Source organism: Natator depressus, chromosome 2 (genome assembly GCF_965152275.1).
Source record: "Natator depressus isolate rNatDep1 chromosome 2, rNatDep2.hap1, whole genome shotgun sequence".
NCBI classification, from domain to species: Eukaryota; Metazoa; Chordata; order Testudines; family Cheloniidae; genus Natator; species Natator depressus.
Genome location: NC_134235.1, coordinates 192,069,369 through 192,096,970, shown reverse-complemented (window position 1 = coordinate 192,096,970; position 27,602 = coordinate 192,069,369). Strand labels below are relative to the sequence as shown.

At 44.8% G+C, this 27,602-nt stretch overlaps 1 protein-coding gene across 1 annotated transcript in view; it reads left to right on the top strand.

Moving 5' to 3' along the window:
* ZCWPW2 (zinc finger CW-type and PWWP domain containing 2) overlaps nt 1-27,602 on the top strand; it is an 80,960-nt gene that overhangs the window by 39,123 nt on the left and 14,235 nt on the right. Inside the window, exon 4 of the mRNA XM_074945633.1 lies at nt 20,995-21,056. Within this exon, the coding sequence (XP_074801734.1) occupies nt 20,995-21,056 (62 nt within the window). The remainder of the gene's footprint in view (nt 1-20,994; nt 21,057-27,602) is intronic.

The following is a 27,602-nucleotide window of genomic DNA, read 5'->3' as shown; positions in this document are numbered from 1 at the left end:
ACAGACGGTAAGAAGGAACTGAAGGGGGGTTGGGTCAGCAGGATCATATATTGAGCACCATGAGGGCACCATTCCAGGGGGCTCCCTGGCTGACATGATGGGAACTGCTAAAGGAAAAGGTTTCCAATGACCGGGCATGCAGCACGCGCACACCTAATTGGAATCGACGTGAAAAATTACTCGAAGAAGAATTATTGGTGCTTTGTAAAACTCTAGTGGAAAGAGACTGGAAGCTCGGTGCCATAATAACGTTGCCCCATTGAGAATAGATTTTGACATAACAAGCATTAGGCCTGCCATAATTTGTGTTTTAGACCCATATCTTTCCTGGTCCAATGGGACAAAGACTTCTAATAGAGATTGTCAATGCCCCTTTTAAGGATGGCAGAATGAAGAAAGCTCTGAAACAGGATTTTCCAGTCTTTCAGATTTTTCCTTATGAACATTTTGCAACTACATGCTGTTAACTTGGCAAGACAAACTGATAGTCCTCTCCTGTGAGAGAGCCCTGCAACTGGTTTTCTCTAGCTAGTTACTCAGTAGATTTTGACTGTCCCTGAAGAAGGAATACACCGTTTTTGTTGCAGAAGTCTTAAAATTCTCGTTCCATTTTCAGACTCCTATCTCTGTGGGCTCGTCTACACATACATTTAGTTCACAGCAAGTGGAGATGTAAATCTACTGTACACTAACCTGCTGCACATGTAGGTGTCCATGTGGACCCTGCTGCTGTGCTCTATAATCTAGTCCTCACCTAGACTAGATTAAGCAGGACTAGATTAAAGCACTAGGAAATTGTTAGCGTACAGCAGCAGGGTCCACACGTCCATCAATGATGGACTCACTAAGTGCCTCTGTCTGTTTGAAGCACATATAATATGCAAGAGCTGTGCATGTTGCTCCTTTTAAAAAAGGACCCAAATGTCCAGAGAGTCTCGCCTAAAGCTCTTACTCCTTGAGAGATCCATGACGGCTTCTTCAGTCCCAAAGGTGAGAAGACTGCTTGAAAAGACCCTACCATCTCTGAGTGCTCCAGGAAGCTGATAGTCTGCGCAGGGTTCCAGAGTCCATTTGTCATTGAGGAAGTCCCAGTTGTCCACCATGAAGGAGAGCGAATCCCAGGTTTCTGTTGAATGCTCTACTGATCTCAAGGTCACTTGGTGTCACTCATGAGGTATAGGCGGTGCAAGCTAGTAGTTGGAACAGGAGACAGAATAGAGCTGACGTCGTGGTCAAGAGACAGCCAGAGGTTGGAGCCAGTGGGCTCAGAAAAAGGTAGAGGCTAGGTCTGGAGTGGGAACAGCACAGTCTTGGAGCAAGGACCAGTAAAGGAAGCAGATCTGGCACAGCTGCAGGTGTAGAACTCATTGAGCAGATGCTGTGTTGTTGTTGCTACAAGGCTTAAATGATGATCTGCTGGCTTTTCTTTCCAATCAGGGAGCATAGTCCTTTAGTGAAGATTTATGGGGCCCAGCTGGTCTCACTGTGTTGCCAGGCAACTGCAACCAGAATCAGCTGAGTTCCTGATACCAGGGCTTATGTATACCTACTCTCCAATTTCCTTGATAAAGAGAGTCCTCAAGAAGATTATGCAGGACATAGCCTAATAATGACAGCCCTAGCATGGCCCAGACAATTCTGGTATTCTGACCTCATGAAGCTGTCAACACAGCCCTCAACTATACTTCCAATACACACAGCTGTGATCACTCAGTTGAAGGGACTAGTCCTGCATCCAGACCAGACATGGATGCTGAGACTCATGGCCTGGATGCTGTTGTATCTGACTAATGAACAGACTGGTTTCAAGATAAACTCTTTATTATGAAACAGGAATTATGTACAGAAATGAGGTAACAAAACTCTACTGTTCTGTGTAGCTGAAGACTGCATCTGCCCTATCCTGGGCTCCTTTGTTTCTGCCCCAGCAGAAGGTATTTTCCAGGAAACCAAAGACTGCCTCTAGAGTGTACAGGAAGTGGGGCATCTCTACAGTTCCTGAAGGACTTCTCTATAGTACATCTTTCCTTTTTAAAAATTTCCCGACAGAACTAAAACATTAAATTAAACTATCAAACTATTACAAATACAAGAAGTGACAGCTCTTCTGGTTGCTTAAATATAACACTGATACGTTTCGATCAATCTCTTAGGGCATTCCAGCAATCTCCCTGATCTGTATTGCAAAACTGTAGGCAAAGCTTGTGTGTAACCAACTGTTTAGGTTTATGGTCAGTAACAGGATCAATTGTATGTTTTCAACTTGTATGTCTGCTCTCACTTCATTTGTCTCGGTCAAGTTGTCAAGTGTCTTGAGCAGATGTTTACGATTCTTTTGTAAGATTTTTGTTTTCATCTGTGATCACTGATTATGATGATCAGTGCAGCATTGACTGGTCAGTGCCCGTGTTAAGTTCTCAAGGAGTCTTTGTATTTAAATTGTGGAAGAGGTCTTGCTCCTTTATTGTAATATTTTGTCTGATTGTATTTTCCCAGTCTTTTCTTCACTATCAGAGACTCCTTATTCATCCTGTTTTTGTCCCATATCTAGTCATTGAGTATTTATATGTCTGTAGAGGAGTTCAGAAAGTGACTTCCCACATTGCAGCAGTGTAGCTCTATATTTGAGTAGTGCTAAATATGGATCTTCTCTTCCATCCATTGCCTTTTTGAGCATGTTCTTTCCTATACATACTCCACGTTCAGCTAATCCATTGGCTTGGGGATGCGCTTTAGATGTTACACGTTTTAGCAAAGTCCAAGAATTCCCTATTCTTGAAATGTCCACTGTCAGTTATTACTATTTTTTGAATTCCATGACATACAAATACAGATTTAATGTGCCTGACAACTGTTGATGCTGTGGTAACTTCAAGTGTGATGACTACTTGGAAACTGGTATAATAGTCCATTACAGCCAGGTGATTGTGTCCTTCTTCTTCGAGAGCTGTCCCTATGGGTGCTCCACTCTAGGTGACGGTGTGTCCCGGCGCCGTTGATCGGAGATCTTCAGTAGCAGTGCCTGGTCGGGACGCACGCACTCAGCTGGTGTCTCACGGTCTCGTTAGAATCTGCCTGAATGCGCACGTCTCGCACCTCCGCAGTTCCTTCTCAACCGTCCTCAGCTGAAGATGGGACTCGGGGCAGTGCTGATTCTCTTCCCTGGTCTCTCTAGGAAACAGTTGCAAAGAGCATAAGAATAGTTGTTAGTAACATCCCAGTTGTTTCCCTTCTTTTAGAATAGTTACATAGTTTAGTTACTTAGTTTAAAAAAAAAAAACTTTTTCGCCTCAGGCTTGTCTCCTGCTGAGACACTCTCTCCTGCCATTTCTAATTCATAATGCCAGGGACTTCAGGATTTAAGTAGTGTGTTTCCTGTCAGGACTCCATGCCAGGGTCTGATGGGCACTCATGCTGTGTGAAGTGCCTCGGCGAAACACATGTCCCCGCAAAGTGCCTCCACTGTACGAGCCTCAAGGCCAAGGCTCGTCACAACAGGGACCTGTGGCTTAAAATGCTATTAATGGAAAAATCTCTACGGACACCTTCAGAGACGGGGAAAGTGAAATCCTCTCCCTCACGCTCCCCGGCCAGATCTGAACCAATTGGGAGCATGGCTTCACCCTCTCAGGAGCAGAGGCAAGAAGCGCAACAGTCTCAGAGGAGAGACTTTAACAAGGGTAAAGGGTCTCCCACGAGATCCTTACTCTCTGTATTGACAACACAGAAGGCAGATGCCTCAGGCTATCACAACGCTTCAGCTGCGGCTCCCACTGAGCGCAGAGGCAGGGACCCGATCTCCCGTACCGGGAAGGTCTCCTCGGCACCGGTCCGCTCAGCACCAAAACAAATGCGGTGCCGACAGCGCTCTCTGCCCCAGTGCCGAAAAGAAGGCTGGCACTGAGCCTGCCTGCTGCTCCAGTACCGGCAGCGGACCCCCTGCAGGGCACCTCCAAGCGACCCGTGGCACTGGAAAAACTCAGACTCGGTAATGTGCCTGAGTGCAGATCGTGCTCAGAGCAGCCCAGGGAGCAGGAGCAACAGTTTCTCAGTCAATGTGACTTCTCAGTGGCACCTGAGCCTAACTCTCCGCTCCTGGATACACAGGGCTCACTTTTTGAACAGCCACTCTCCCCACCTGACCTGGCTACCTTTACTGACAGCGAACCAGATATGCAGCAGCAGGCAGAGTTCTCCCCACCGGAACCTTTTCCACCTCAGGTCATGGCTCACAACCACCAGCCTCAGTTTCCCTACTTCACCCCCCGCCATGGGCAGTGCCTGGGTTCTCCTATCCTATGCCTTGGCCTCATGGTACCCTTGGCCACCTCCTACTGCCACTCACCCTCAAGCCCCTTCCACCAAACCTCTACCTCCTTCTGCGCCTCGATCTCCAGCTCCGTCTACTTCTAGAGCGCCTGAATGCCCCCCCCCCCCCGAGAACGTGAGCTACGGACCATATCCTGACTCACCGACCCCTAATGCTCCATCAGCTCCAGACAGAGCCCTCTTCCCTCCTCCTCCACATAACGTGGGCGACTGTAAACAATTTCGAGAACTTTTCAAGAGGGTGGCGCTCAGCCAAGACATCCCCTTAGAAGAGGTTCAGGAGACACAACACAGACTCCTCAAAATCCTCCAACCCTCTGCGCCCTCAAGGATCACGCTCCCCATAAATGATGCACTCCTGGAACCAGCTGACACTCTCTGGCAGACTCCAGCCTCTCTCTTATCAACTTCCAAAAAGTCTGAACGTAAATACTATGTTCCCGCTAAGGATGCTGACTTTTTATTTTCTCATCCACAACCGAACTCTTGTTATGGATGCAGTTGCACAAAGGATGAAACAGCCACACCATCGACCCACCCCGCAAGACAAGGACCTTAAATGCCTTGACATCTTGGGTCACAAGGTTTATACGTCTTCCGCTCTACAATTCAGAATTGCAAACTATTCTGCCCTCCTTGCAGGCTATGACTTCAATAATTACAATAAAACTTTTTGAATTTGCCTCCTATATTCCAGAGGATAGGAGAGCAGATTTCAAGTCAGTCCTTGTTGAGGGCCAATTGATTTCAAGAACGGCCCTACAAGCATCTCTAGACACAGCGGACACAGCAGCCTGTACTACTGCAACTGCTGTGGTTATGCGCAGATCTTCATGGCTCTCTGCATCCGGCATCCCTAAAGATCTGCAGACCAAAGTAGAGGACCTCCCCTTTGATAAAGATAAGCTCTTTTCCATAAAAACCGATGAAGTCCTTCGCACCATGAAAGATTCTAGAGTGACACTGCGCACCCGGGACATTCATCCATCCCTTCCCAGGAGACAACAATACCAACCTTATCAAACACCACGCACACAACCATATTACCGGCCTCAACCCAGACCATATGATATAACCAGGAATCGCGCTAGACCTCCTAAGCTCAGACAAAAATCAAGCAGAACCAATCACCTCCCACCCATCAGGAAATAAACAACAATTTTGAAGCGTTGGTCGAGGGTCTGCACGACCACCCCTTGATTCCACCACCTACTTGCTCATTTGGCCACAGCCTCCAGGGTTTCCAACATGCCTGGCAGCAGATTACGCAGGACCGTTGGGTCCTCGAAATCGTTCAGTCCGGTTACTCCATCCCTTTTATATCCTACTCTCCTACCCTTCCCCATCCCTCTTCGGGGACCCTTCTCACAAGCTCTTACTTTGCACAGAAGTGGCTCACCTTCTACAACTGGGTGCATTGGAACCTGTGCCAACACAACATCGAGGGAAAGGGTTCTACTCTCATTGCTTTCTGACCCAGAAAAAGACTGGGGGATGTAGGCCTATACTAGACCTACACCGACTGAACAAATTCGTGAGGATACAAAGATTCAAGATGATCACACTGGGCACAATAATACCTGCACTGGATCAAGGGGACTAGTTCACAGCTCTTGACCTACAGGACGCTTATTTTCATATATCAATTAATCCAGCCCACAGACGCTTCCTACGATTCACAATCAGACACAACCATTTTCAATACAGAGTTCTTCCTTTCGGACTCTCCACAGTGCTGAGAGCACTTTCCAAGACTCTAGCCGTAGTCGTGACTCACCTCCACAGAGATGGGATCATGCTTTTCCCTTACCTAGACAATTGCCTCATCAAGGGCAACTCCTATGGCAAGATGCTACATTTCACCATCTCCCTTTTCCACAGCCTAAGCCTCCAAACAAACGTCCAAAAATCCACCCTGACACCTACACAGGAGATTGAGTTCATTCGAGCTCATCTGGACTCAATCCGAACCAGAGCCTCACTCCCACATCATAGATTCCTAGCTATCACACAGCTCATACGCACGCTCTTTGTTCGTCCCAGGATGCAGGCAAGAATTTGCCTATAGCTCCTTGGTCACATGGCAGCCACCACCTTCATGGTCAAGTACGCCAGGCTACACATGAGATGTCTTCAGGGCTGGCTCAACTCCAACTTCAAACCCAACAGACACACCTTAGGTTTTGCTGCTAACTATTCCAGCCAATGTTCTAGCTTCCCTACAATGGTGGACAAGACCAGAAAACCTCTGCACGGGCATACCCTTCCAGCAATGATCCCCAATGCTTTTATGCTCACCACGGACGCTTCCCTAATCGGTTGGGGAGCGCATCTAGGGGGACACAGGGCACAAGGCCACTGGTCCGCATCAGAGACACGCCTACACATAAATCTTTTAGAGCTCAGACCAGTGAGACGAGCTTGCCTTCACTTTCTTCCCCTCATAAAGAACAAATCTATTCGGGTCCTAACAGACAACGTAGCATGTATGTTCTACATCAACAGACGGGGGAGCCTGATCACATTCCCTATGCATGGAAGCCATCCGGCTATGGAATTGGTGCATACAACATCACATAGAAATCATCGCTTCCTACCTACTAGGCTGCCACAACACTACTGCCGATGCACTCAGCAGGCACTTCTCGACAGAACATAAATGGGAACTGCACCCGGCAATACTTCAACAGCTCTTCTCCCTCTGGGGCACCCCATCAATAGACCTCTTTGCCACAACCCAGAATCGCAAATGTCATCTATTTTGTTCCAGAGCGGGACTTAGGACTGCATCCCTAGGAGATGCATTCCTCATGTCGTGGAACAACTCTCTCCTGTACGCCTTTCCACCAATCCCTCTGCTACACAGGGTTCTTCGCAGGATCAGAGACGAGAAGGTCCGTTATTGCCCCAGCGTGGCCAAGACAGACGTGGTATCCGTACCTTCTTCGCATGTCCTCCTATCATCCATGGACTCTCCCCAGCAGATCAGATCTGCTTTCCCAGGACAATGGATGGGTTCTTCACCCTCAGCTCCAGAAGCTCCACCTGACAGCGTGGTTCCTTCATGGTTCCAAACCCACAAACTAGTTTGTTCCGAGCAAGTTCGATACATCCTCCTTCACAGTAGAAAAGACTCCACTCATAAAACTTACCTGCAGAAGTGGAAACGTTTCTCCCTCTGGTGCTCACATAACACCTCATATGGTAACCCTCCCTAACATCCTAGACTACCTTCTAAAATTGAAACAGGATGGACTCTCGCTCAGCTCCATCAAAGTACACCTGGCGGCACTTACCACCTTCCATGACTTGTTAGAAGGCTACTCACTCTTTACTCACCCCACCATAAAATGATTTCTCACGGGCCTACAAAATCTCTACCCAGAAATTTATCCAACGGCAGCTACATGGACTCTTAAGCTCGTTTTTCATGATCTCATGAAACCTCCATTTGAGCCCTTGGCTACCTCCTCTCTTCCTCATATGTCCATGAAGGTAGCTTTCTTAGCTGCAATAATGTCAGCAAGGAGAGTAGGAGAAATAAGCACCCTGATGGCCTCTCCTCCCTACACAATCTTCTCCAAAGACAAAGTCACCCTGAGACCACATCCTAAATTTCTTCCACCTTCCACCTTAACCAACTCCTATACTTACCTACTTTCTATCTAAAACCTCACAAGGCTCTGTATGAGGCAACTGTGCATACTTTCTATGTCAGGCAAGCAATTGCTTTTCATTTAGACAGGACTAAACCATTTCGTAAGTCCCCGTGACTCTCTGTCTCCATTACCGAAAGATCGAAAGGTACGGCTATCTCTAGGCAACGCCTGTCCAAGTGGATCTCTGACTGTATCATATCCTGTTACCACATCCAAAATATTCAACTGCCCGAAGGTATTAGAACTCATTCCACTTGAGTCACGTCGACGTCCGTTGCCTTCTTACATAACATACCCATTCCTGACATCTGTAAAGCGGCTACGTGGTCATCTGAACACACGTTTGTCAAACACTATGCTATCACACAGGATACCACGGCAGACACCATAGTGGGTCATACAGTACTCTCTACAGCAGTGGTTCTCAAAGCCAGTCTGCCGCTTGTTCAGGGAAAGCCCCTGGCAGGCCGGGCCGGTTTGTTTACCTGTCATGTCCTCGGGTTTGGCCGATCGCGGCTCCCACTGGCCGTGGTTCACCGTTCCAGGCCAATGGGGGCTGTGGGAAGAGTGGCCAGCACATCCCTCAGCCCACCCCGCTTCCCGCAGCCCCCTTGGCCTGGAGTGGCGAACCACGGCCAGTGGGAGCTGCAATCGTTCGAACCTGCGGATGTGGCAGGTAAACAAACCGCCCCGCCCCATCAGGGGCTTTCCCTGAACAAGCAGCAGACCGGCTTTGAGAACCACTGCTCTACAGTACTCAGTACCGTATCTCCAAAGTCCCACGAACCATAGTGTGTACTGCTCCACATTCACCTAGAGTGGAGCACCCACAGGGACAGCACTCGAAGAAGAAGAGAAAGTTACTCACCTTGCAATAGCTGAAGTTCTTTGAGATGTGTGTCCCTGTGGGTGCTCCACTCCCCACCCTCCTCCCCTCTACTTTGGAGTACTAGCATGATTTCTCCACGGTAGAGAAGGAACTGAGGTGGGCGCGGGACACGCGTGCTCAAGCAGATTCTAACAAGACCGTGAGACACCAGCTGAGTGCGTGCATCCCGACCAAGTACTGCTACCAAAGATCTCCATTCAACGGCACCGAGATGCACCGTAGAATCATAGAATATCAGGGTTGGAAGGGACCTCAGGAGGTCATCTAGTCCAACCCCCTGCTCAAAGCAGGATCAATCCCCCACTAAATCATCCCAGCCAGGGCTTTGTCAAGCCTGATCTTAAAAACCTCAAAGGAAGGAGATTCCACCACCTCCATGGTAACGCATTCCAGTGCTTCACCACCCTCCTAGTGAAAAAGTTTTTCCTAATATCCAACCTAAACCTCCCCCACTGCAACTTGAGACCATTACTCCTCATTCTGTCATCTGCTACCACTGAGAACAGTCTAGATCCATCCTCTTTGGAACCCCCTTTCAGGTAGTTGAAAGCAGCTATCAAATCCCCCCTCATTCTTCTCTTCCGCAGACTAAACAATCCCAGTTTCTTCAGCCTCTCCTCATAAGTCATGTGCTCCAGTCCCCTAATCATTTTTGTTGCCCTCCACTGGACGCTTTCCAATTTTTTCACATCCTTCTTGTAGTGTAGGGCCCAAAACTGGACACAGTAGTCCAGATGAGGCCTCATCAATGTCGAATAGAGGGGAATGATCCCGTCCCTCAATCTGCTGGCAATGCCCCTACTTATACATCCCAAAATGCCATTGGCCTTCTTGGCAACAAGGACACACTGTTGATTCTCATCCAGCTTCTCGTCCGCTGTAACCCCTAGGTCCTTTTTTGCACCGTCACCTAGAGTGGAGCACCCACAGGGACACACATCTCGAAGAACTTCAGTTACTGCAAGGTGAGTAACTTTCTCTTCCCAAGCTGAACATGTCAGTTCCAACTTTGTCCCAAGGAATTGTTTGTGTGAGATCATTGGTTCTTTCTGCTGGGAATCGCTGTACTTCTGACATGATCCACACGTGCTCACCATTTCTTCAATATCACTATTCATCTGTGGCCAGAATACAACTTCTCTAGCTCTTCTTTTTGATTTAGTCATTCCCCTTCATGTATTCATTCCAATATTTTCCTTCTCATCACTGTGGGAACCATAATCTGTGTTCCTTCCAAGAACACGCCTGAGATCACTAAAAGCTCATTTTTATAATGAGAACACACAGGTGGGATTTTTCCCTCCTTATCACTTTTATCACTACTTGCAGCATTTCATCTTTAGCTGTTTCTGTCCCCAGTTCATCCCACATGCCTGGAGATACAGCACATGGCACTTTTTATCATGTTCACATGTATGTTTCCTGCTTGTTCCAGATCATCAGGCTGTATTTTGTAAGGTAGAGCATGTGCTCTTGCCACTATGCCTGCCATTACTAAGGGGTATCCATGTTGGAACTCCAGAATCTTATCATATTTCTGTATTTTCAGAAGTAGTCGTATCCTTGATGGTGCTTCTCCAAGTCCATTTTTGTGTATTGCAATGAGTGGTTGTGATCAGCTTCTGCTTTGAAGCTACCACCAAAGAGAAAGTCACGGAATCTTGTACATCCATGCACCAGACCTAGAATATCTTTTTCAAATTGTGCATAAATCTTCTCTGTAGCTGTCATAGCCCTAGATGCATTTGAGACTGGCAACCAATCCATTCCATGACACTGTAATAGTACTGCTCCCAGCCCTCCTTTCAAAGCATTTGTGGAGAGAGTGATGCCTTTTAATGGGTCAAAAAATTGCACACTGGAGCTAATAGAATGTGCTTTAAATCATTGAATCCCTTCCATGATCTGGCATCCATGCCCATTCGGTGACCTTGTGGAAGAGATGTGTTAGGTGAGTTGTGCAAACTCACTATTTAAGTATGAACTTGCTGACATAATTCAACATTCCTAGCAGCTTTTGAATTCCCTTTTTATTTTCAGGTATCTGCATGATCAGTCTTGCTTGACTCTTTAATTCATCAGACAAGAATCCCTTGGAATCAGTGTCTCTCCCAAGTATGTTATTTCCTTTGTTTGAAATTGACATTTGGACGTACTCAGTTTAAGGTTATTAGCGCTTGCAATTTCCAGGACCCTTCTCAATATTCAGTGGCCGTGCTTCCTCAAAGTTTTATGTCATCAGTGTACACTTTAACATCTGTTTGACCCTCTTGCATCTGGTTTACTGTATGGTAAAATAGTTCTGGAACTTAACATATTCCAAAAGTAGTCTTAGGAAGCAGTGTCTGCCAAGTGGTGTGTTGAAAGTATAGATTTTGGTGTTCTTAGTGTCCAAGGAGATCTGCCAAAATCCAGCTGATGCATCTAGTTTGCTGAAGAATTTGTCTTCTGTTGTCTCAAACAACAGTTCACTTCTTGGGGTCAAGTGAAAGAGTTCTCTTTTTATGTTTTTGTTCAGCTTCTTACTGTCCATACACAGCTATAGTCCCACTCCTTTTTTCTCTTCAGTTACAAAGGGAACCCAACTGTTGGTTCTTCTGTTATCCAGATGATATCATTTGTTTTGATGTTTTGTATTCCTTCTTATAGCCTCTTTCTTAAGGCTTGTTGAACTTTTCATGTAGCATGTACCACATGTTTTGCATCTTCTCTAAACTGTATCTTGTGTGTTAGTTGGAAGCATCCATTTCCTGTGAATACATCTTCGTATGATGCTATTAATACTTGCATATCTGGTTCTATATTGTCTGTCTGTCTATGGTATACATCCTCTTAACTTAAAGACCAAGCACCTTATGTGTGTGGCCCAAGTCTGATTGCTTGCCTCTGTTTACTACCCCAAACTCTGTTTTCTTCTTAGAGTGCTTGCCTTAGCAGTATCTATAGGGTTGGCTGTGGTGCCTCCTGGAGTGCTGCGCTCATGTGCTGGTATATTAGGCGCCACCGGCCCTATACCCTCTCAGTTCCTTCTTACCGCCTGTGAGGGTTGGTTGGAGCACCTCGTCTTGCATTGCAAGAGCGTTAGTGGTTCTTTACAACCCATTATCTATCTTCTTTGTATATGGTTCGTAGGTACTTAGTTAGCCATTAAGTGAAGTGTTAGGTTAGTTTGGTAGTTAGAGTCCCAGCTTGGACTTCACCCTGGAGCCATTCCCCCGGCTTTAAACCATGCTTGTCATGCACCAGGATGATACCTATTAGTGACCACCATGACAGCTGCTTGAAGTGCTTGGGGGAGTCCCATATAAGGGACAAGTGCAAGATTTGTAAGAACTTTTGTCCTAGAACCCAGAAGGAGCAGGGTATTCACCTGAGGGCCCTCCTCATGGAAGCTGCGCTTTGTCCTGTGTTGGAGCCCTCCCGCTTGGCCTCCACTCCTAGCACCTCAGCAAAGGTGTGGAATGCACTACCAGCATCTGGCTCTGCCCGACACCATTCCACCTCGCTGGTGCCTAAGAAGTGACAAAAGAAGAATGGCTCCCCGGTACCAGAGAGGAAGGGGTCTTCCGGCAAAGGACCTATGTCAGGCCATGTGCCCACACCAGAGGTTCATGGAGGTACCACTGCAGGCGGACCCCCTAGCCCAGCCAGGGATCCGACTCCAAAACCTGGGTGCAGCAGTGGACCCCAGCTTCTCCTAGGGCTTTCGTTGCCCAAAGCGGCTCTGGCAGCTAAAGAGCAAGTAGGCCAGCTGGCACTGCAGATGCGGCACCAGGTGTCAGACTCAGCTAAGACTCCAACATCCACAGGCAAGCTGGTCATGGGACCACCCCATAGGACGGTGGATTATTCTTGATCCCTGGATGGCAGGCATAGATTCCCATTGTCATGGCCTAGGACCCTGGCACTGCAACCTCAGACTCCGGTCAGAAGACCCTGGTCGTGTTCTCTCCCTACGAGGCATGGAACACCAGTCTCCCTACCCTCGGTACCAGCAAGCTTCCTGCCAGAGATCACCACAGTACAGGTTACCATCGCCTAGACGGTCTCCTAGGCGTTGGTCCCCATAGGGGCAGGATCGCTCCTAGACCCAGCACCAGTCTCCACCTCCCTAGTACTGCTCGTCAGGCAAGCACTGATCCTTGCTGGTCACCGATGAGGGTTAGTCTGCAGACTCAGGCTGCCACGGTGCTGCCCTTGTCACCAGAGGGACAATGGTCCAAGTTGGAGCAGGAGTTCAGCCCCTTGCCAAGGAAGGGTGAATCACCGCTAACCCACGAGACTGACACGGCATCTGCAGCAGCGGCGGAGGAGTGGCATTAGGGACTGTGGCCCTCTCGATGGCCATACTGGAATCTGTAGGGCATACCCATGATGCTAGTCCCATGTTCCCATCATTCCTCCCTGGCCGCCTTAGACAAACTGCCCCCTGCACTAAATCCAATGCAGGGGCAGCACAGCAGGCTTCAACACCTAAGGAGTCATACCCAGAGAGGGAAGGGAAATCCACCCTTCCCCCATGGGGCAATCGTCCTCATTTTCATAGTCTCCGGACAAAGTGGTGGCTGGCCCCTCCCAAACAGGCAGTGCCTCCCACAACTTCAAGGAGCACCAGACCCTCCTTAAAAGGGTGACTACCAATTTGAACTTGGAGATTGAGGAGTTGGTGGAAGACTTTAATGTTATATTCTCAACCTCTTTAATGTTATATTCTCCGCATGTCATGTCTCAGGACGCAACTTTTCCTCAAAAAGCCTTAGGACCACCTTATAGTGTGGCCATGTGAATTGCAAAATACAAACAAGCATACACCATTTTTGAGACCCTTCTACTTCCAGCAGCAACAGACGTGTAGAATTATGATTGGGGAACAAGCAGCCATGGCACTGAACACCATTACTATGTCAAATAATACCCTTTATTGACACATAGATGGCCTTGCAGAAAACTTCCTGAACCAGATGATAGAACATGTTCTAAGAAGAGTCAGTATTTTGCACTGCACCTTGATGAATCCACAGCCAGCCAGCTTCTGGGTTATGTGAGGTTTGTCAAAGCAGGTATAGTAGTTGAAGAACTTCTATTTAACAGGCCCATTCTTAAACTTTGTCTAAACATGCCAAAATATGTATTTTTCAGATTATAGTTTTAAAAACCAGGATTAGAGAGAATTGTGTAATTAAACTGTATGTAGTTGAATAAAGTTGCAAAACCATCAGAACTCTAGTGTCCTGAACTCTTGAATCTAGTGTCTCGTGCTGGTTAAAAAAAAAAACAAAAAAACCGGTACTTGGTTGTAGGGAGCTGCTTAGTTTTAAAATATCTGTAGGAGTGCCACAGTGCCAAAAAGCTTGAGAACCACAGCTCTATAGCACAGATGCTGTTTGGCTAATATCTAATAACTGATTCTATTCATTAGCAGTGCAAAATAAATGGAAGAGGTTCTCTGTCTGGGCACTGATTGCCATCCTGGACTACCTACTCACCTTAAACTGTTCAAGACTCCTCAACAGCTTTTTAAAAATGCACCTGATGTTTATCTCTGTTCATCACCCCCCAGTGGAAGACTATACCACCTTCTTTCAACTAACAGTAGTTAGATTTCTCAAAAGACTCATTAATGTCTACTTTCCAGTCAGAGACCCTGACCTCCTGAGACCTTAACATTGTTTTAACAGGATTGGTGAGACCTCTTTTTGAACATTTGGTGACCTGCTGTTTGTACCACCTCCAGGAAGACCACCTTCCTAGTGGCTATAAACTTGGCCAGAAGGATAGGAGAGATAAAAGATCTCAAAGCAGGGCTACTTTATACAGTATTGTACAGTATGACTTTGACTTCATCTGGTTTTTTTTGGGGGGGGGGAGGTTGTTTGTTTGTTTGTTTTTTTACAGGAAGTGGTTTGACTGTCATCTTAATTAGATGATCCATCTACCAGCATTCTTCTCCAAGCCTCATCGAAGCTTCCACTTAGGGAGAACCTGAACTTCACATGTTGGATATTGTCAGGGGTCCTTCATACTATTGGTACAGAACAAAGCTGTTCCAGAACTCTTCTAGATTGTTCCTAGCAGTTGCTGACAGAATGAAGGGTTTTGTCTCAATGACTGTCAAAATAGTTCTCTGACTGTATTAAACCATGCTGTGTGGTGGCTTATGTAGACCAACCTGGACAGGTTAGGACCCATTCCACCAAAGCTCAGATAGCCTCTACTGCATCACTGCAAAGCTTCCTAACAGCAGAGAATTGCAAAGGAGCTACCCGAAGTTCAATTAGCAGCTTCATTCAGCATTATCATAGAAGATTAGGGTTGCAAGAGACCTTGCATGGTCATCTAGTCCTGCTCAAAGCATTACTGCTTAGTATAAGCTATAGATCCAATGCCCATTTTGGCAGAGCTGTCCTGCAGTCATTATTTCAGAAGAATCTGAGCTCTAATCTCCAGGACATGAGTTACTTCTTGCGAGTCACCACATATACATGGATGGTCACTCAAAGAAGAAAGTAAGTTACATATCCTACAGTAATTGTAAGGTGTTTTGTCCACATATATTCCACAACCTGCCTTCCATCCCTGTTTCTGTGGAGTCCTTGTCATTGTGAATTCTATTCTGGGGAAAGAATTGAAGAGTGGCTGTGGCCGCTTCGCACCCGCCCTTTACAACCTCAGCTACAGAGTGCTCTAAATCATACAGGGCACAGGCGCAGCTCCAATTGACACTATTATTCAAAAGATTCTGATCTCATGTGCATGGGGCACGTGCACCAGAGATGTCAACATGTAGTCCAACATTTCAAAGAAGAACAATTACTGGAGAGTAAGTAACCATTCTTTCTTCTCAAGGATCTCTGTGCATTTGCAGACTTGGTTCCGCTGGGGTCAAGCTCATGGAACCTCTGATGAAGTCAGAATCTTTTGAAGCTAATGACTTGGGTGTTTGACATCTGAGGCTATGAGTGCAGACTCTAATCACTTCTGTTCCTTCTTCTCCACAGTGAAGAATGTTAGGAACCCACTCTTTTAGGTCCGCCTAGCAGACACTCTGAGCATCTTACTTTCTGTAGACCTCATCTGGATGCAGGCCACAGTACCATTGAGAGCATGTCCTCAACCACTGTGTGCCCTTGCTCTGACTCCTGGCACTTTTTCTCTTCCTGACCCTTATGAGGTCCTAAAAAGAAAGAAAGGAAAAAAAAGGAGGAAATGGCACCAGCTGCCTTATGATGCCCTGGCATCACTGCGGGGAAGAGGTCTCAATGTTCAATCTCCCTTTGCACTGTAGAAGACCTGCATCTAGTATGTTTTCCCACTCCATAGTTACCCAATTCCTAAAATGTCTTGTAAATATCTTTTCAGTGTAAAGGAGCCTGTCCCCCATGAGGGAATTGAGGACTACATGCTGGACACTCTCTCTTTCAAGACTATATTCCTTGTACTTATTACCTGAATTTAGAAAGATTAGTGAGTTGCAGGTTCTGATGGTGAACCCACCTGTAACAGAGTCCTTGATGGTTCCTCCCTCAGAGAGTGGGGGAACCTGACCGACCCAATTAGCTACACTCTTAGTGGTCACAACCCAGACCCCACTTCCCCACCATTTGCAGAGGGGTGTTCTGCCTTGTGTGGGCATGCTTAAGTCTCTCTGACTGGGGTATCAACATGCAAGTCACAGACCCGCACACTTGCAGGGGTACTCTGTGCTCCCAGCAAAAGTGAGGGGTGGCAAGTCTGTGGTGCTGCCAAATCAGCCCGATGGGTTTGGAGACATCACTCTGGCTAGGTCTCTGAGATAGGCTCAGCCTGTCTGTCTTACCCTCTGAGTCCGCTGTACTCTCTTTAGGAGAGTTTCCTGCCTAGGAGTTCTCTCCCTGTCTTCAGGAGTCACTCCTGCGGTATGCTGCTTAGGGCAATCCTGCTCATTCCCCCTCTGCTGACTGCAGTTTCCTCCTTTTTAAAGGCCTTCTCCTTATCATGCATGCTTGACAGGGCCAGAAGAGCGTGTCTCTGGCCCCTTCCTTTTCTGTGTGAGGCCTATACATTTAGTCACACCACCTTACATGGTTATGCACAAGGTGGCAGTGGACTTCCACATCAGTCAATCAGTCTCTTTCTCACTGTTCCCCAAACTTCACTCTCACCTTGGTGAACCCCACTTTCACACATAAAAATGAGCAGAACTCTGTTATACTTAGGACTAAACCCTAGCATATTTATAACAGATTGTTTGTGGTCTACAGGAAGAGAGCCATGCAAGGGACATGGACTATTTATACTCAGAGGTTGTCTAAATTGATACTCCAGGGGGAATTCAGTGCCCCTGCGCATGCTCAGAATTTATGTCCCCTGTAGATTTCTTTGCTTCCCCACAGAAAAATGACTTTCTGAAAGGGAAGCAAAAGGGAAGCCACAAGAGCTGTCATGTGACCCTCCTCAGAAATATGTTTCAGATGCCCAGGGCAGCTGGCAGGGAGGTAAATCACTGTTGGGGCAGGACTGGGGAAGACCTGGCTGGTGGCTCTTACCCTGCGCCGGGCTCAGCTGCTAGTCCTGGCTGGGCTGGGGAGGAAGGGACTTCTTCTTCCCATGAACGGCATCTGGGGCTGTGTCAGACCCATCCCCAGATTTCTCCCCTGGCCATAGGAAGCTCTGCAAACTCTCTCTCTTTCTCACATACACACACACACACACACACGCACCCTCCACGCTTCCTGCACCCATCACTCCTCAGCTTCAGGGGGAGGGATCACTGTGCAGGGAGCTGCTCCACCATCTGCCCAACCCCTGTGCATCCAGACCTCCTCATACCCAGACCATCCTGACGAGCCTCACTCCCCCCGCACCCAGAACCCACCCCCCGACGAGCCTCACTCCCCCGCACCTGCACCATCCCAGTGAGCCACCCGCACATGGATCCCCACCGGACCAAGCCCCAACCAGCTGCACCTGGATCACCACCCCACTGAGCCCCATTCCCACACCATCTGGACCCACTGAGCCCTCCACACCCAGACCCTCCCCTGCTGAGCTCTGTACCCCCCCACACACACCCAGATACCTCCCCTGCTGAGCCCCAACCACCTCCACCTGGACCCCCCTGCAGTGTCCCATTACCGTTGCACTCAGAACCCCCCAACAAGCCCCTCTGCATCCAGATCCCCCCACTGAGCCACCCTGCATCCAGATTGCCCCACACACAACCTTCTCAATTCACACCTGGATTCCCCCACACTAAGCCTCACACTTGGATCTTGCCTTGCTGAGCCTGCCTGCCCTCACCTGGTGCACTTGGCATGGAGGGGCATGGCCCTGGGGTGTTTCTAGGGCAGGCCCGGTCCTTGCGCTGTGTTAGGGCTGGGTGTAGCCTCACCGGTGAGTCCATGTCCCACCTCTGTGCAGCCAGTGGCCTGTGCTCCCCAGTGTGATGCTGGAGCCTCCGCATTTATTTGACAAATAAAATTTGCAGAATTTTAAAATGTGCGCAGAACTTTAATTTTTTTGGTGCAGAATTTTTATTTCTTTGGAACAGAATGTCCTCAGGAGTAAATGGATTACTTTGGGCCTTTGTATCCTAAGCCTAAGGTTTCCTTCCCAATAGGAGTTGAGCCCATTCCACACCAGCTACTTCTGCCTCGATGGTAGTATGTTTAAGATAAATATTGATAGGAGAAATATGTAGGATAGCCACATTTCGCAGCTTCAATAAGCACTAATGCCTCACCTCCTACTCAGATGCCAGGTGCAGGCAAGCAGTGCTTCAGTCCTTGTTTAACTAAAGAACTCAGCCCACCCTCCATTTTGAGTAGTATTGCTCACTACACTCTCGCAGGTGGGAATGCACTCAAAGAAGAAAGTAGATTTACTTGCTAGTAACTGTTCTTTGAGACAACAAGGAGTCCGGTGGCATTTTAAAGACTAACAGATTTATCTGTTAAGCTTTCATGGGTAAAAACCTCACTTCTTCAGATGCATGGAGTGAAAGTTACAGATGCAGACATAAATATACTGACACATGAAGAGAAGGGAGTTACCTCACTGGAAAACCAGTGTTGACAGGGCCAATTCGATCAGGGTGGATGTAGTCCACTCCTAATAATAGATGAGGAGGTGTCAATTCCAGGAGAGGCAAAGCTGCATCTGTAATGAGCCAGCCACTCCCAGTCCCTATTCAAGCCCAAATTAATGGTGTTAAATTTGCAAATGAATTTTAGTTCTGCTGTTTCTCTTTGAAGTCTGTTTCTGAAGTTTTTTTGTTCAAGTATAGCTACTTTCAAATCTGTTTTAGAATGTCCAGGAAGATTGAAGTTGTCAAGCTTCCTTCCCCACTCTGAACTCTAGGGTACAGATGCGGGGACCTGCATGAAAGACCCCCTAAGCTTATTCTTACCAGCTTAGGTTAAAAACTTCCCCAGGGTACAAACTTAGCCTTGTCCTTGAACCGTGTGCTGCCACCACCAAGTGATTTAAACAAAGAACAGGGAAAGAGCCCACTTGGAGACGTCTTCCCCCAAAATATCCCCCCAAGCCCTACACCCTCCTACATCTGGGGAAGGCTTGATAATAATATCCTCACCAATTGGTACAGGTGAACACAGACCCAAACCCTTGGATCTTAAGAACAATAAAAAATCAATCAGGTTCTTAAAAGAAGAATTTTATTTAAAGAAAAGGTAAAAGAATCACCTCTGTAAAATCAGGATGGTAAATACTTTACAGGGTAATCAGATTCAAAACATAGAGAATCCCTCTAGGCAAAACCTTAAGTTAGAAAAAGACACAAAAATAGGAATACACATTCCCTCCAGCACAGCAAATTTTACAAGCCAAAAAACAAAAGGAAATCTAATGCATTTTCTAGCTAGATTACTTACTAACTTTACAGGAGTTGGAATCCTTGATCTGTTCCCAGCAAAGATATCACACAGACAGACAAAAACCTTCCCCCCCCCCCGCCTCCAGATTTGAAAGTATCTTGTCTCCTCATTGGTCATTTTGGGTCAGGTACCAGCGAGGTTACCATATCTTCTTAACCCTTTACAGGTGAAAGGATTTTGCCTCTGGCCAGGAGGGATTTTATAGCACTGTATACAGAAAGGTGGTTACCCTTCCCTTTATGACAGAAGTGTTCTCCCACTGGCTTTTGTGTGTTGCCATTCCTGATGTCTCATTTGTGTCCATTTATTCTTTTACGTAGGGACTGTCCGGTTTGGCCAATGTACATGGCAGAGGGCATTGCTGGCACATGATGGCATATATAACATTAGTAGACATGCACGTGAATGAGCCTCTGATGGTGTGGCTGATATGGTTGTGTCCTCTGATGGTGTCACTAGAATAGATATGGGGAGTTGCCTACTCTGTCCCCAGATCTACTCTAGTGACATGTTTCCTGCTCTGTCCCCATATCTACTCAAGTGACTAAACTATAGATATTTAAGTAACATACCTATTGATGTAACATTGTACCATGTAACACACACCTACTGCCCACCTTTTAAATTTCTTAGAGGTCTGACAGTAGTGACCACATCTGAGATGGAATGTTCATATAATGAATGCTTGCTTTAGGGAAGAGAGACAGTGCTCATAATGAAATCTTAATATCTATATCAGATTGCATACAGATATCCTGAAAGGATGGATATTTGAACAATCCATTAAGAAACTATAGAAATTATAGTCACACATAATCCATTCCTTGTTAAGAAGAAAGTTTCTATATGGCAGTTTTGTAATATATGGTATGTTTCACATCTTGGTTCATACCTTTATTCAAGAAGAATCCATCTCTGTTTCTACCCTGATGTGTATAATCTATTTTGTAGTAGTAACTATGTAGCAACACTGTAAAGAACCCAACATTTATTTGGGTAATATATTGTGGATACAAATTGTTCCCACAAGAAAGGTTCTTTTTTGAAAATCAGAGTCAAAATGATTTCATACAAACCCTTTGATTATTGTAATGTTAATGTGACCTACTAAAATCAATTATGACTGTACTGTTCTATATTTCAATGGTGTAAATATGTTTATAAACAATTGCAACAATTTATATTTATTTGCCAAGGATAATAATCTGTATTTATTTTGTATTGGTTTCACAATGTTTTTCAGGAGCAGGAGTGTTAGAGGATAAAACAGAAGCCAGTAATGACACAGTGGTATCCAAGAGAAGAGTAAGACCTTATCTTTTAAAATATAAGCTTAAACGATCAATTCCCATTTCCTTTTTGATTAAAAAGCCATATGCAAGACATTTTTTCAAACTCATTTTTGAAATATGTCAATTTAGCCACTGTCAACTATTTTTAGGCCCTCAAATTTTCATGTACTTGAAAAAATTATTCTTCTTTACTTTTTTTGGTAGCAGTAGTAAAAGTATTATTTGCAACTCATACACTAATGCAATGATTCAGGTGTTTTATTCTCAAGTAATCTACAAGTGAATATTAAAAACAATTGTAATATGATTTCAGTCACGTGTTTTAGTGACCATAAGGTGAAATTAAAGCTTCTGGTTGGTTCTTTTATGTCTGTTTCATAGGTTACATCGTATCACAGAAATGTAGGACTGGAAGGGAGCTTGAGGGGTCATCCATTCCAGACCCCTGGGCTGAGGCAGGACCAAGTAAACTTGGACCATCCCTGACAGTGTTCGTCCAACCTGTTCTTAAAAACTTCCAGTTATGGGGATTACACAACCTCACTTGGAAGCCTATTCCAGAACTTAACTACCTTTATAGTTAGGAAAATCTTTTAAATATCTAACCTAGAGAGATCTCCCTTGCTGCAGATTAAGTCCGTTACTTCTTGTACTACCTTCAGTGGACATGGAGAACAATGGATCATCATCCTCTTTATAACACCCCTTAATATATTTGAAAACTTTATCAGGTCCCCCCTGAGTCGTCTTTTCTCAAGAAGAAACATGCCCAGTGTTTTTAACCTTTCCTCATAGGTTAGGTTTTCTAAGCCTTATCATTTTTGTTGCTCTTCTCTAGACGCTCCAATTTGTCCACAGCTTTCCTAAAGTGTGGTGCCCAGAATTGGACACGGTATTCCAGCTGAGCCTCACCCGTGCCAAGTAGAGCAGGACAGTTGCCTCCCGTGTATTAGGTACAATATGCATGTTCCTACACCCTAGAATGATATTAGGCTGTTCCACAACTGCATCACATTGTTGACTCATTCAGTTTGTGATCCACTATAACGCCTAGATCCTTTTCAGCAGTACTACATCATTGCCATTTATTCCCCATTTTGTAGTTGTGCATTTGATTTTCCTTCCTAACTTTGCACTTGTCTTATTGACAATCTTATTGATTTCAGACCAATTCTCTAATTTATCAAGGTCCTTTTGAATTCTAATCCTGTCTTCCAACCGCTCTCACCGTGGTGTCATTTGCATATTTATAAGACTACTCTCTATTCTGTTGTCCATGTCATTAATGAAAATATTGACTAGTACTGACCCCTGTGGGACTCCACTAGATAAAACCTCTCAGTTTGACAGCAAACTATTAATAACTACTCTGAGTACAGAGTTTCAACCAATTGTGCACCCACATTACAATAATTTCATCTAGACCACATATGTACTCCCTTGTATATTTATTATTTAGAGTTATATTCACCCCTCTGAGTTACATATGAATGTGTTCTAACAACTGGGATGTAAAGTTCCTTATTTATGTATGTATATGCATGGTTGCTTAACCTAGCTAGCCCTGTAGTACAGAGGGGTTTTTTTTGGTTTGATCTGTTAAAATTGGTTATACTATGTGTTACAGGTTACCTTTCTAGCATTTGATAAGTCTTTACCAAATGGTAGAAAAATAAATCCCTAACAGTTCAAAGCAAAACACTGAAAAAATTAAACAGTGCCCTATGCATATGCCCTGCCTCCTTGCTACAAGCCCCACAATGTAGGCCTCCAAAGCCTCAGATTTGAGGCTAGTAATTGTGGAAAACCCCACTAGGTACAGTCAAATATAGATGGAGTTTTTAAAAAAAACAAACTCCAAGATCTAGAGTAGATTTTAGACACACTAGAACGCACAGGAACTCTCCTGTGCCTACTAGTGAGCCCTGATAATTCTCAGGCAGACAATCAGGTGTTTAACGGCTAGATTTTTGAGAGAGTTGAACTCCCATTTAGGTTATGTCTAGACTAGGAAAATAAATTGTGTTTAAAAATGTGTTAGCTAACATGTTTTAACTATTTTCTTAATCTAGCTATGGCTTGAAGCTGTGAGCTATTAACATTTTCAAAAGAACTTAGAGCCCAACATTCCAGTCTTTTGGAAATCTGGTCACTTATTTTGGTGTCCATGGCTTTGTCTATCCTGCAGTTGGAGGTGTGATTGCTGTGTGTGGTCATACATGAGCTAGCTTTAATCCAGCTAGCACAGATACAACTAATAGTGAAGTGGTAGCAGCATGGGCTAGCTACCCAAGTAAGTATTCAGGGCCCTGGGCAGGCTTGTACAATTACACTATAGCACCTGCTCCTGTGGTTTCATTTCTGTCGGTACCTCAGATAGATAGGGTATGCCTATCTGTGCTGCAATCACATACTCCAACTGCAGGGTGGACACACTCAGACACCAAAATGAGTGGCCAGATTTCCAAAAGACCAGAAGGTTGAGAGCTGAGCTCTCTCTTGAAATTATGGCTGTAAATGCAGGTGGTGAATTCTTTGGAAAATCTGTCCTTTAGTTTTCATTGAGAACAAGTGGAGTTGCCATATTTATTTAGACTATATAAACTATTTAAAAATGCACACACCCAAAGCTCCAAGTGCCTTATCCTATAAAATCATTATTAGTAAAGTTTCCAGATGACAGAGACATTGGTGGAGTAGTAAATAATGACGGGTATAGCTCAGTAATACAGATCTATCTCGATCGCTTGGAGAGGTGGGCTTTTCTGAACAATTTGTGTTGTAATGCAGCAAAATGCAAGGTCATACATTTATGAAGAAATAATATAGATCAGGCTTAAAGATGGAAGACAGAATCATGGAATACAGTGACATTGAAAAGCACTTATGAGTAACAGATAACCACCTGAACATAAGATCCCAGTGTGATGGAGTAGCTAAGAGAGTGAATGTCATCTTTGTTCTTGTAAGCAGGGAAATACCAAGTAGGAGGCAGTGTCAGGATCTCAACAAAGGCAGTCAGGGCCAAGAGTCAGAGCAGGGACACACCTGAGGCTGGGAGTAGCAGAGGAGTTCATAGGTTCCAGGCCAGGGTCGGAGTCCAAGTCAGGTTTCAGGATCCATGTCGAGAGGCAAAGTTCAAATCAAGTCAAGGTCAAAGCCAAGCATTCAAAAACAGTGATGGCAGTTACAGGAAATTCACACTGTTTCTTGGAGACTTTTTCTCCGACACTGGAATGCCTCTTGAGTTTATATAGGGCAGGGAGCCAATCAGGAGCCATGAGGCTACTGTCTGTCAAACCCTCCACAGACCGTGTGGAGCTACCCATGGTCTGTGTCCACAGTGGGTCACGGGAAGTGGAGAACAAATGAGTTACAGCTGCTGCTGGGTGGCAGGCAGGAGAGGTCAGCTGCCTGGTATCTCTGCAGGTCTGGGTTCTAGATCTGTGGAGACCTTCTAATAGGGAGGTGATACTACCTCTATAGATGGCATTAGCAGGATACAGTGTCCAGTTCTGGTTTCCACCCTCAGAAAAGATCTTGAAATATTGTAAAGGGCTCAGAAAAAATCTTCAAGAATGATCTGAGGTCTGGAAAATGTCTTATAATGAGAGATTTTAAAAGCTCAATTTATTTAGTATATCCAAGAGAAAGTTAAAAGGAGATTGATAAGTATGTACAGGGGGAAGAGATGGCTCTGTAGTTTACCAGCAAAAGGCATAACACAATCCAGTGGTTAGAAAGTAGAAAAAATTAATTTATTTTACTAACATGTTTTATAATACCAAGACTATGGAAACAGTTAAGTCTCCTTTCTTTTAGACAACATAACTAGAGCTTGAGTCAATCCCTCATTCATTCTGTCTTCAAATAAGTCACTTCCTTTTTTCTGCACTAGGATATCTTTCTTGAAGATAATAAAGGTAGTGTGATATTCCTAAAAATACTAGAGCCAACCACTTGATTTCCTGTATGTGGAGACTTAAGAGCCAAAATGCTGCATTTCTACTGCATGTGGGAACGCAATCACTGGACAGTGCAGGGAGATATTGGACTTGTTGTGGAGCCAAGTTGTGTGGGGACTGTGTACAATCCTGGAGAGTGGCAAGGAAGTGGCTGGTAGGACTGTCTCAAACCATACAAAAAGGGAACAGGTGATGTTGTGCACCATTCCCCCTCATATCTTGTCGTATGCATTCCGGTTGCTTTTTGAGGCTAACAATTCCATTTCTCACTCTCACTTCTGAGCACATTTGTCTTAGTACACAGCCCATTTACTTGGAGAAATGGAGCATATAAAACCTTTTACTGGTTAGGCTAGGAAGGGATTGATGGTCTTCCTGGAAGGCAGGTGCTCGGATCTGCTCTACCCTACAACTCCTGGCAGAAGTGCCAAACCTGTAGGGAAGGTTGTCTGGCTATACTTAATAATTGGGGAAAATAGTAAATAAAAGGAAACAGACCTCAGAAATGTCTACTTTGATAAAATGAGAACACAATTCCTTTAGGCCGAAACAATTCTAGTTTTATAAGTCCAGGAGAGTGCAGTTAGCTAGGGAAAATTGCATGTTCCTGGAGAATAAAAACTTTAGTTAATGTATTGTTTAACCATCTGAAGAGTTGGAGTGACTGTCTAAGTTTTCTTGAATTAATCAAAAACCAGGGAACAAACTGGGTTTTGTTCCCCCCCGCCACTTCCTGGGTCAATTTACAGTAGGGGTTCTCAAACTTTTTTTGCTGGGCCCCCGTTTGAAAATATTTCAGGCTGTGATGACTTTCCCTTTACTTCTGTGCTGCTTTTTGTGGCAGCACTGTCTTCAGAGTTGGGTGCTTCTTTTCCAGCCTCTTGTAGACTTTTGATGTTGTGGGTCTGGGTTCTGTTTTTTGGAAGCTATACATAGTCTACACTTGGCATCTTGAAGTACAGCAGCACATCATTTTCCTTTCCTCATTCTTTTTATTTTTCTGTTTTTTCTTCTAGTGCTTTGTATGCCATGGTGAACAATTTTAAATTAACACATTTATTGAAAAAAATCTAAATAAAAGATTTACATAGGCTCTCATGTTTGGGAACATTTTCTCTTGAAAATAACAGAACTACTAATCACTTTACCATGGTAACATTCCTTGTCATTATGCAGAATATCAAGAACCAGGGGATTGAGCTAGCCGGGTTCCAATTTAGAGAACTCTTGGCCTAGAGGACAAATAATACTTTTATACTGACTTGATTTCATAAGGTGATATACCTTGAATAAACGTAGGACTAAAAATGAAAGCTTGTTAAAGCTGGTGACTCAGGGTCTGCATTTCAAGCTCCGTCACCATTCTCGTCACTACCACCATTACTAGAAACACTGAAATAATTTTTGTCTATGTATTTATACCACAATTGCTACTATGGTATTTGTGTTCCTGACAAATTTTTGTCAGATGGATCAATAAATTGCCTCCTTGGAGACTTTTAACACAAGATGGATTAATTAAAAATTTCATTGATAGAAATCAAAATAGAAATTTTAACATCAAAGGTGGATAGTTTAGATTATCAAGTGGAGTCCATTAAAATAGGACAAAACACCCTGAATAAAGACTGTAAAAAACCCAAAACAAATCTCCCCACCATATAATGCAATTCTGATAGAAGTGATTTTCAGAACTAGATAAGAAGAAGAAATTTAAGAGTTCAGTGAAGTTTCTGAATTATATAATTTCAGACTCACTGATAACTGATACAGGAAATGTTTATTTTGAACGTATTGTAATGCTGTAGAATTCCACTGCAGAAGCCAATCATGAGTTCAGAAGGAAAGGGAGGCCCATAATAGGGCAACAGTGGAGTTATCCTTATGTATACTGTTCAGTAGCTTACTTATGTAGAAATATTATAAATGTTATTTAATTTGCATTATCATAGCTCTAATCATGGACCAGGACTCTGTTGTGCTAGGTGTTGTACAAACCCAACAAAAAGACAGACCCTGTCCCAAAGACCTTACAAGCTAAGTCTATGACAAGAGACCACAGATCAATATAGACAGATGAGGGAGTACAAGGAAACAATGAGACAGTATTGGTCAGCAAGATAGGAAGTGGTCTCAGCATACCAGCACCCTTACCCTTATTATTTTTTTTTGTAAGCATCTTGACTGTGGAGAATTTTGAAGAAAGATAATGAGTTAGTTTTGTGGATGTTTATGGGGAGTTCCTCTGAAGTGTGAGGAGCAGCATGGGAGAAAGCATGAAGGTGGTTATTTGAGTATTAACAAGTAAGTGGTACAGGGTAGCGTCATGGGTCAATTGGAGGTGGAAGTTGACCTCTTAGTGCAGAATGAGAGACAATAGATAGGGTGGAGATAGGTTGTGAAGGACCTTGAAAGTGAAGTTAAGTAGTTTATGTTTGATACAATAGTGAAGAGGGAGCCAGTGGAGGGATGCAAAGAGAGGGATGACATGGTGACAGACTGAGAAAATTGTCTTTGCAGCAGCATTCTTAATGGATATGATCAGGGCATTTGTCAAGGCCAGAGAAAAGAATGATGCAGTAATCAAGATGTGA